The sequence below is a fragment of the Halyomorpha halys genome, unplaced genomic scaffold (assembly GCF_000696795.3).
Source record: "Halyomorpha halys isolate HHAL.00 unplaced genomic scaffold, Hhal_1.1 Scaffold2.1, whole genome shotgun sequence".
NCBI classification, from domain to species: domain Eukaryota; kingdom Metazoa; phylum Arthropoda; class Insecta; order Hemiptera; family Pentatomidae; genus Halyomorpha; species Halyomorpha halys.
In genome coordinates this window covers 401994-413092 of record NW_027111560.1, presented here as the reverse complement: position 1 = coordinate 413092, position 11099 = coordinate 401994, and the positions used below count along the sequence as shown (strand labels likewise).

Sequence of the window (11099 nt, the reverse complement as noted above, 5' to 3'; positions counted from 1 at the left end):
CTTTTTCTAACATGGCATCCCGCAAAATGATTTATAAGACGTCACGTCATAAATCTAGCTCGAGAATTTTTTATAGCGGGCTATTGTTTTAGAAAAATTCGCATGTACCACTTTCTTGGTTTATTCCACTTATCCATCTTTTTTTTATTTAAAAATAAGTAAAATAACTTGAAGAATTTTAAATACATAAATCTGAATTGTATTTCTTGTTACTGAGTAGATCGCTATCTTTTTCATACTCATACCAATTCATATTAATAATGATGAAGGCCTTACGAATCCGAAGGTTCGCTGCCCGATACCACTAATCACTCTCTACATACATCCTTCCAGTGATATCCCTCGGATATTTAGCTGTCGGTTCCATGTTTATTAACATTATAAGGATCCACTCGTTACTAACTTGAATTATATTTACCGGGTGTAGTTCCTATAATTCAGTGTTGTGTAGTCTTCTAAATTCTCCCGTTAATTCATCCTTTTTCAGGCTGAATATTTTACATAATACTTAATTTTTGTAAACCTTAATACCAATTCATATCTTTCAAAAATCAGTAGTGTATAATACCTAAATCACTTAAAATTCTGAATAAATAAATAAATTTATTAGTGCACTAGACAAATAATAATAAAAACATAAATTTAGTACAGTAATAGACAATAATCATATTTTTAAAGTATCAAAGATTTATAAAAAATATTTTAAGGCACTTTATGAAGGTTTATAACATAGGTAATAATAATTACAAAAAAATTAAATTAAATTAAGATTAATTTTATTAATAAAGATTTCCCTCTACGCCACAACCCCTGATGAAGACCTGAAACTCAGGTCGAAACGTCGGCATAAAATAAATAAATATGGTTTTGTTTATTTATGTTGTTCTTTGCTGACCGCACCCCCCGACAAACTTCTTCAAGCATAAATTAAGATTAGTAAGGTTCTTTATAATGACCCCATTTTATGATTTTGGATTTAGTTCTACCATTTTATCTTTTGATCTTGAAAATATTTATATGATCATATTTTTATGTTATTGTATTAGTCCTGTTGATCTGAAGAAGAAAATAATTGTTATGGAGCTGAAAGAACAATAATGCAAACGAATTCAGTGTTAAATGCGAAATTAGTGTGAGAGCTAGGTCTTCTTGAACTAAAGCAAGATCATATATTTACAATATTAATTTAATAATACATTTGTTTATGGCATAGTTCAATATCTAATCATTAAAAAAATGTATTCAATTTTATTTTTATTTTTGTTTGTTATTTCCAATGTTCTCTCTATTCAGGGTTTTTCTCTAAAATGTCAGGACCAATTTTTCTTTCCAGGTCTGGCTCTAAAGTCACTCCATGATCTTTGGAACTCATCACTACCACTAAATGGTGGCCAACTAGAGGATTTATGCAGCCAAATTTCAACCATTTATAAAGATAGAGGGAAACTATTACATTTTCTGGAATTAGTATCACAAAGCCTTAAAAGAAAAAACGATTCAATATTATCTCTTCAACAGCTAAACCACTGTTACTCTATTCTGTTTTGTTTCGGACCTGTGAACCATAACCGGGCACACCAGTGCAATAACCGAGAAACATGTTTTTCTGGTTGAATGTAGTACTAACATGGCTTTCAAAGATTTTGATGAAACATGTTTGAAGTCTTGGTGTTTTTTCGTGTTTATTCGTCTCGAAGTTTTTGTTGTACATTGAATAAATCCCCTGGAAAGAAAAGGAAAAAATAAAACTTTATTAGTATATAACTCAAAAATTACACAATTTATGTCAAATTGTATATATAACAATTGAAATAAAATCGAATTATTTACAAAAAGAAAAATCTAAATTGGACTAGTATTAGCAAAGATACAAAATACTGTACTTTTTATCCATTATTAAAAGTATTTTATACAAAGTTCCCATGGAAACCTGTTCACTCGTTAACATTTTGTCAAATAAGTCCAAAACTTCGCAAAAACATATTTGATAGATAATATAATTTTCTTATAATATTATTATAATATAAACTAAAATATTAGAAGAAAAATGTGAGCAAATATACAGTAAAAAATCTTTGCATTGGACTATACAGTAGTAAAAGTTGTCTGAGTGATCAGATAATTATTGTTAAGTTCTTTACTCATATAATTTATTTATTACAATTGTGCATTTTTTCTGTTAATGGCATAATAATACTAATTAAGAAAAACAATTCTCTCGCAAAAGAATACATAAAGGTCATGAAGCAGACTTCACCAATGACTGGGCTCTTCATTGGTGAAGTAAGATCAATCAATTACTTTAAAGACCATTCATTTGACAAAAAAATTACTTTTCAATTATAAATATTTTAAGTTATATATTTATAAAGTAACTGCTTCCATCTCAGATGAAGCAATTGATATTTTATAAAAATATTACCTCGAGTGAATTAATGAGCACAAATAATATAAATTTAGAAATCACAGCACTTGTAGGATTTCCTCAGCAGTCTGTTTAACAAAAACCTGTAACCAAACATAGGATTCAATCTAATTATAATGATTGATTAAACATTGCTTTTGATATTTATACATAAATAAAAGAAAATTATTATTATAATAACAAAAGTAATCCTATATTAATATAAATACTAATTAATTACTGATATCTCCATTATATATTTGAAATAAGAGAAATAGATTTTTTTTGTATAAAAAAACCAACCTGTTCTCTATTTAGAGATTCTTGGTGTTGTCTTTCATGGCGAGAGAGGTTATATTTATGCACAAAAGATTTACCGCACACGTTACAAGAGTATGGCTGAGCACCAACATGGGAACGAACATGAGCATTCAAACTATGCTTATGAACAAATGCCCTGAAAAAATTGAGATTAGGTATAATAAGTATTTAGTAGGTATAAAATATGATTGCATAAATAATTTAATTATAGCATTGCATAATGAGCTGTTTTAAAATGAGCACCATTTCCTGGTCACATCTATTGAAAATATTTACACATAAAGTACACAAAATAGCAAATAAAAACTTAACCCTACAGATTAGTTCAATACATTTTATTTTTAAAAAAACCTAAAATAACTTTTATCAGATATAAATTATACATTCCATGGAAAATTCAGAGTTAGGTTAAACCGAAACCTTGCTTTATTATTCTCAGATCTAAAATTAAGGTTGATACTGACAAGGTTTAAATTATTATATTAAATATTAACTAGATATGAGAATTTTATTTCAATTTATTTAACATTATTGAATCTATTTCAGACAGTTAAGACATAATTACACTTTAAAAATTAATGAACACAGAGAGAAATAATTATGAGAGATAGTTGACCGTGGATGATGAACGAGGAGAAGATGGTTGGGGGTGCGGTCAATGATAAATTTTTCTACTTTTTATTTTCACCCTCTCGTAACATTTTCTTTATAAAAAAACACTTAGTCATTGTTGTAACAGCTTTTTTAATTCTGAGTTTGGCCGTCATTAGCGCAGTATCCATTAGGCGTTTGATTTTCCAGCGAACAGGTTCATTTTTATTCTTTTTTTGTTTTCTTTCCCCTTTCTTTATTTTACTCTTACCCCTTATTTTCTCCACTTTTATCCATTTTCCTTACCCGCGCTATAAGTTTTGTTCACTATATTATTCATTTCTTGGTATACTTTACTTATATTTTGCCTCTTTATCATCTATTATTGTTACATATATTTTCTTCCTCTTAATTTTCATTTTCTTTTCATATTTCAATTTTTAAATTAATAATAACTAATATGTCCATACTTCTTTGCATTATATAACTTAATTTTTATTTCATTTCCTTAATTATGTTATTTTACCCACTTTTTCAATTACCTATGTATACATTTTAATTCCCGCTTCTCTCATCAATTCATTTTATTAATTCTATTTTGTAAAATTATTCATTTTATGTGTAAAATTATTCTGCTTATACTTTCTTTTTTATTTTTCTATACTTACTGTGGTTGTTATCTTGTTCTGTTTTTAGCCCTGAAGAAGGCTAGAAACTCTAACCGAAACGTTGGCACATTAAAAATAGGTTAATCCAACTTATTTGTGTTTATCATTGACCGCACCCCCAACCATCTTCTCCTTGTCCAGAGAGAAATACTTTATTCATCCATGCTGCCCAAATACATCAAGTTGCTACATACACAGCATACTAATCAATCCGTAATCAGACATATATAAATTACATATAATTACATGATATAATAAAAGAGAAAGAAAACAGTTTTTTTTCTCCCTACAGTTTCCTTTTATAATCAATTTCAGTCTATACACTAAATACAAATATTTCAATTCATTCCTTTTTTTTCTTTCCCTTTTCTGTTCCTTCAATTTCACCATTTCACAATTTTTAATTCATCCGATCAACAAATTCACTCTCCCGAACTCACCCTTCCAGATCCTCTCCAGTGAACCGCTAAACAAATTCACTATTAGATGGCAATGTGAGATCAGACCATTAATAATAGTCACAGCAGTAGATCAGTTTACCAAAAAACAAACAAATAAATACATTCTACGAGAACAAGAATAACACAGATTCAAAGGAAAATATAATAAAAAGCCGGTAACAAGAAACACTTGAATGGATAAATAAGTTTTTAAAAAAATAATAATAATAGTACTAATAAAATAAAATAATTTAATGAATAAATAAGTTAAAACACACAAATAAACAGGTCCACAAACTAAAATAAATAAATAAAACTCAATCCTATGTTGAGCAAACTAACCAATTATATGACCTTCCTTGATGACTGATGATTTTTGGTGTCTTCTTTCTAAATATGCTACCACTGACAGTAGACAAAGGCTCTACTTCCAGGACACGTCCACTCTCCCGCCACATGTCCTGTCTCTGTCTCATTCTTCCTTTGTCCATTACTAACGCAAACATCGATTATCGCACAACCATTTTCATTTACTTGCAATGATTTATCAACTAAATATTCCATTGATAATTTTTCTTCTCTTCTATTTTTTTCTTAAATTTGTTGTAAACATAATCAGAACTTTTGGCTTATGGAAAATATTTGAATCCATCTTCTCAACATGGCAGCAATTCAAACGACTTCAGAATGGCACTGCCATCTTGACTTTTGAATGATGTTTTTTTGACTCCATATTTAACTCATCAAAATCTGTTAGCTTGCTTTTTGACTTAATAAAACTAATAAACAATATTGAACAGCAATACATTAAATAAAACATAACTAAGCTATTTATATTTAAAAAATAACTATTTATTAAAAAAAAGGATATAATTATATCTTTATACCTTGGGCAATGAGAACAAGTATAAGACTTGACAGATGAGTGGCTTCTCATATGAACTTTAAGAGCATCTTTCATCCAAAATGCTTTTCCACATGTATCACAGCTAAAGCTCCTCTCAGATGTATGCTTGAGGTAGTGCCGTTTCAGAGTGAATACGTTAAAATAGGATTGAGAACACTGGTCACACATGAACTCTGGTCGCTCTCCGCGGTGGTCAGCTTTCACGTGACATTCTAGAGACTGCCTTTTCATGAAACTTTTGGAACATTCAGAGCACCTTTCAATAAAGTAAGAATAAATTATTACAAATTAGCTTGTTATAAAATGTACAATTTACAAATTAACTATACAATAATACCTATCAACACCTTGATAGTTTCAAGTTTCATACAAAAATACGTAAAGTTTTTACGTATTTTTGTATGAAACTATTGCTCTTGCCTTTGTTACTTGTTTTTTATTCTTTTCATTGTATCTTTTTATTTTTATTTCTATCATTTTATCTTAACATAGTTTCATTTAGTATCTTTTTAGCCCTGATGAAGCCCTGCAAAGTGGGGCGAAACGTTGGAAAATAAATAGTTGTAAACTATTTTTGTTTCACTATTGACCGCAACCCTGACCATCTCCCTATACATTAATGCCATAGTTGACCTCTTTTTGAAGATATTCACTATTTCTTTCTTTTATTTTTTTTAAAAGAGTTAAATAAAAAGATTAGGGAAAATTAACTTTTAAAGTCACAATCAGTTCCTAGCTATTATTTATAAAGAAGGATTACACGTATATAAGATTTGAGTACATACTTATATAATTGATTGCACTAGCATATAACTATTGATTTATCTGATAGAACAAATTTAAAAAAATTGAATTAATACATTTTTCTTTCCAATCAAGTGATACACTGAACAACTTCAATTGTATAAAACTATACATAAATAAAAAAAAAAAAACTACAAAATTACTTGAAAGGTTTTTCCGGATTATGAGACTTCATATGATTCTTCAAGGTTCCTTTCAAAGGATATCCTTTACCGCAGACAGTACAAAGCCAAGGACGAGCTTCACAATGATGCTGGCAACTCTTCTTATCCGGACATGTATTGCACCTAAACATGTTTTTCTCAAATAATTTAATTTTGTGACAAAGGTAATGAATATTATTAAATAAGTAATAATATTTTTTGGATATAATAGCATCTTTCTATGACCCTTGGGAACAGAGCATAATGAAAAGCTCGTAAAGATATGTGGCCATTATCTTGCCATGATGTTTATAAAGCTAAAATTTGGTTCTTCTACAGTGCGTAGATGTGCAATGATGCCTCAAATGACATTCTAAAACTACAGGAAGACATCAATAGTATAAGCACCTGGGGAATAGACATTAACTTACATTAAATGCCAAAAAGACTAAAGTTATCATAATTTGATCTCCCTCTCTACTTAAATCTATCCAAGGACGCCCCAACCTTTTCCTTAACAATACTCCTATCTCATTCCATACGTCAGTCAAAAATCTTGGTGTCACTTTTGATCAAACTTTATCCTGGAAACCATAAATTGCCCAAATTTCCCGTCGAACCATAGCTACCCTAAAGGAATTCAATAGAACCCGTTATCTCCTTCCACTTAAAACCCGTCAACTCTTAGTTTCCCCTCTTATTTTCCCCCACTTTGACTATGGCTGCCTGATATATGGTGGAATCTCAGGTTATCTCAAATCTAAACCTAAATGTCTTATGATTTGCGCAGTAAGATTTAGTTTTGGGATGATCAGAGATACGCACATAACCAATTATCATGCCGAGCTGAAGTGGTTCTATTGGCCAATATATATGTTATTATAAAATTAAAATTACCTTTCTAATTATTCTAAATGGACCTAGTCCCAGAATAATAAACAACTTTTCATTTCAATAAGCCTGGATTTGAAAAAATATCTATTCTACATGGTTAAAAAAATATTCTCTAAAAGAAACATATATTTTTTCAAATAATTTAAAAACTAAACATCCCCTAGAACATTATAGCTGCTCTCTCGAAACTCAAAACCACCAAAATCAGTGATAAAGATATTGTGTATAGACATTGGATTATCTTTATACAGCAATCAAACTGAAGAGTGTTTCTGCAAGTTTTATTTATAGTGATTGGCCCTTTTGTTTTTCGTGGGGCTCAGCTAGTATTATATAAATTTAAATTAGTTATAACAGAATCTTAATAATCTGTAATTATTGCATTCAGATTACCGATCATGGGCATTGCTGAATACTCTGTAATAATAATAAATAAAAGGTGGGGTTAAGAACCTTAGAGTAAACAAATTATGATAAAATAATTAAAATACAATTAAAAAAAAGTTTTGATAGTGGAAATAGGCAAATAAAACTTCAAAAATTAATATAAAAAAAAAAAAAATTAAAATATTTAAAAAATGAAAATAATGTGTTAATTCATATTTATAAATTTTTATTAAACATAAGAAACACCTATTTAGAACTATTTTGTAACTGGATATACAGAAAGTGATGTAATAGATAGGATTAGATGGTGGGCGGGATATTGAAGCAACAGGTGAAAGAGGAAATAGAATTCTTTAAGCATAAGAATTGTTATAGTGGACAATTTGTTGAAAGTCATGGTTTGCTAGGCATATTTTGATAAATTGCTTTGTAGGATTCATCTTTAGGACCCCGAGAGGCACCCCTGTTTCGCAATTTTAGGTAGAGTTAAAGTGGTTTTATGCTTTCTACCATTATATTTTCTGATATCATTCTTCCATCATGTTATCCAATCTCCCTTACCATCACCATCATATATTTTCTTCAATTCAAATTCTCTTTCTACCCCCACAATACCCATTCTCTGGGTACTCGACTCATATGCAGGAGCTTAACATAACTTGGTCCACTATTTCAATCCTTATGCTTTAAGAATTCCATTTTCTCTTTCATCTATTGGTTCAATATCCTGCCTATTACGTCACTTTCTGTCTATCCAGTTACAAAATAGTTCTAAATATGTGTTTCTTATGTATTCTAATAGCCAAGATTAGATGATGGGCAGTATATTAAAGCAACAGGTGAAAGAGGAAATGGAATTCTTTGAGCATAAGGATTGTAATAGTTGACAATCTGTTGAAAGCCACGGTTTGTTAGGCTCCTGCATATGGGTCTGAAAGCAGAGAACGGGTATTGCAGGGGTAGAAAGAGGATTTAAATTGAAGAAGACATATGATGATCAGTGGGATAGGATAATATGATGGAGGAATGATGTCAGAAAATATAATAGTAGAAAGGATAAAGTCACTTTAACTCTTCATAAAATTAGGAAACAGGGGTGCCTCTCAAGATACTGATGTTGAATCCTACAAAGCAATTCATCACATGTTTTACTTTTGCCTCTAGATCCCTAGAAATGCTATACAATGATGGTTAAAGTGGGGATATATTAATGTATTCTCATTAGCTTAAACAGAATTATGTAAAACATACTTAAATAACTGATCATTTCGATGGACCTTCATGTGTGCTACATAAGTGCTTTTATAAACAAAGGATTTAGGACACAAACTACAGGAGTATGGTTTACTCCCAGTGTGCAATGTGTAGTGAAGAGAAAGATTTGCAGATGACTTGAAAGTCTTCCCGCACTGATCGCATACAAATTTTTCATTAGAACTGAAATAAAAATTTAATAAAAGTAAGTAGTCATAATAAAGCAAAGATTATATAACAAAACAAATCAGTTAACAACTTTGCAAAGTTAAAAAAAGTAATAATGGGTTTTATGTATTAGACCTCCCAGACTATATTTCTAGGATTATAACCTAATGATTTAATTGGTTCATATCCTGTCTAGGTCCCTTGCTCAAGAAATGGACAAATCCCCAAGATCCTTTTTTGTGAGATTAAGATCTAAATTTGTACAAATATGAATCAGTTTATGGTGTCTAGGTTTACGGTATTGTAACCAATAACTATTAACCAGAAATGATGTCTGGGTGATCTAATATATAAGTATTATAACTAATTAATAACACTTCAAATATACAACTGAAACTCCTAAAAGTAAATTAAAAATCTTATACTACTTACCTATGAACTATTCTTATGTGCCTGTTGAGAGTTTTTCTTTCAGAATAAGTTTTGTCACATTCTTTACAAGTAAAAGGAACATCTGAGTGAGTACGAAAATGGAAGCTAAGGTTTGTTTTAGTCTTAAAGGATAAGTCGCACAATGAACACTTGAAGTTTCGAATATTTATGTGCGCTCTTGAGTGAGTTGCAAGATGCGATTTTTCTCTAAAGACTTTCCCACAATCAGCACACTCATATCTACCTTCTAGTTTATTATAACTGTTTTTATTACGCTCTTGAGTATTAGACCCTGTGTACCGCTTTTCCGCTTCACTATAAAAAAAATAGTTAATTCATTTAAACATAATAAAGACTAATTTTATGGTTCGATTAACTATAAGCATTTCCAATATAAATTATGCAAACAGTGAAAGGAATAATTTGCAATGTCATCATAATCAATGGGAATAAGTCAATCATGGTTTATTTTAACTTATATACAAAAATCATTTAATAAACACAATAGTTCATTACGGAAATAAATTGACAAAAGGACAGAAAAATATGATTAACTTACTGAAAATGTTCAGCGGGATTACTATTCAATTGACAAGAATTTTGACAAGTAGAAAGAACACTTTGAGTTTCAATAACACCATTCAGTTTGATTTGTCTTTCTTTCTTTTGAATTTTAACTTCCCGCAGTACTTTTGTCAGGCTTGATTTGGTATATATTTGAGATTTATGCTGCTTCTCAGGAGTCCTTGTATTTGAATTAACACAATACAGAGAGGCTGTGTTTAGTGGTACCTCAAATATCTCTTGCTTAACACTGGCCTAATCAATATGAATCTATAGAGGTAATTTATTCAATAATCTATTAAATAAAATTAATACCTCAATAAACAAACCTCTGGTACACCCTTCATACCCATTTCATCAGGATAAGAATTTCCAATGTAACAATCAATTTCTTCAGAACTCTTGTTTTTAATGGATATCACATTTTTAAGATTTAATAAAGACACATTTTCAAAAATAGCAGCCCCAATCTTATCCATTTTAACATTGTTAAAAAATATTCAAGGATCAACAAGTAAGGTATCAATAAATATCAGTCATGAAATGAGAAAACAAAAAAACAAAAAAGGAAAAAGAGAACAGTTTCTAACTGTTTTAGTACTTTTCAAAAACATTTCAAGTGAAACACAGACAGTAATCATTAGAATGTTTTTAATAATTATAATAAACCACAAAGAAGACCTTTGTCAGTTTAAAATCAAAGAAATAAACAGAATACAGTAATTAAAACAGAACTATACAATTTAAATTCCACCATAAACAAACCAACCCCACCCTCGTAATTTGATATCGAATCGATATTATATCGACTTTTAAACATATCAAATCAATTTTGTCGATTATTGCAATAATGATAATTTGTTTATTTGTAGTTTATACCGTGGGCAAGAGAGAGATAGTCGGGAGTAATTGCGGCAACTAAGCAAGTAAGTTATTATTTGTTTTCTTTCTTCTTATCACATAACCCTTCTTTCCTACTTTATTAATTTTATCTTACATAATATATCAATGGCTTACTTCAAAGTTGTGCTAAGTACATTAACACTTTTTTTTTTTTTTTTTTTAAATTGATAGATTTATTTATTGATAGATATTACAATCTGCCACACAGTTGTGGGCAAT

At 29.6% G+C, this 11099-nt stretch overlaps 1 protein-coding gene across 1 annotated transcript; it reads right to left on the bottom strand.

Annotated features, from left to right (window-relative positions):
• Positions 1-160: 160 nt before the first annotated feature.
• LOC106682937 (oocyte zinc finger protein XlCOF6) lies at positions 161-10762 on the bottom strand. Its single transcript, XM_014424126.2, has 9 exons — positions 10307-10762; positions 9973-10232; positions 9414-9728; positions 8811-8996; positions 6279-6422; positions 5312-5587; positions 2708-2861; positions 2423-2508; positions 161-1723 (listed from the first exon to the last, which is right to left on the bottom strand). Exons 1-8 carry the CDS (start codon positions 10454-10456, stop codon positions 2464-2466), a joined length of 1530 nt encoding a protein of 509 aa, XP_014279612.1. The 5' UTR covers positions 10457-10762; the 3' UTR covers positions 161-1723; positions 2423-2463.
• Positions 10763-11099: the final 337 nt, after the last annotated feature.

Bases quoted from the DNA above. Each gene is read 5' to 3' on its own strand.
- LOC106682937 (XM_014424126.2), bottom strand. From the start codon at position 10,456: ATGGATAAGATTGGGGCTGCTATTTTTGAAAATGTGTCTTTATTAAAT. The intron at 8,997-9,413 runs GTAAGTAGTATA...TTTTTATTTCAG, and splicing joins CACATAAGAATAGTTCATAG to TTCTAATGAAAAATTTGTAT. The intron at 6,423-8,810 runs GTATGTTTTACA...AAACATGTTTAG, and splicing joins CGAAATGATCAGTTATTTAA to GTGCAATACATGTCCGGATA.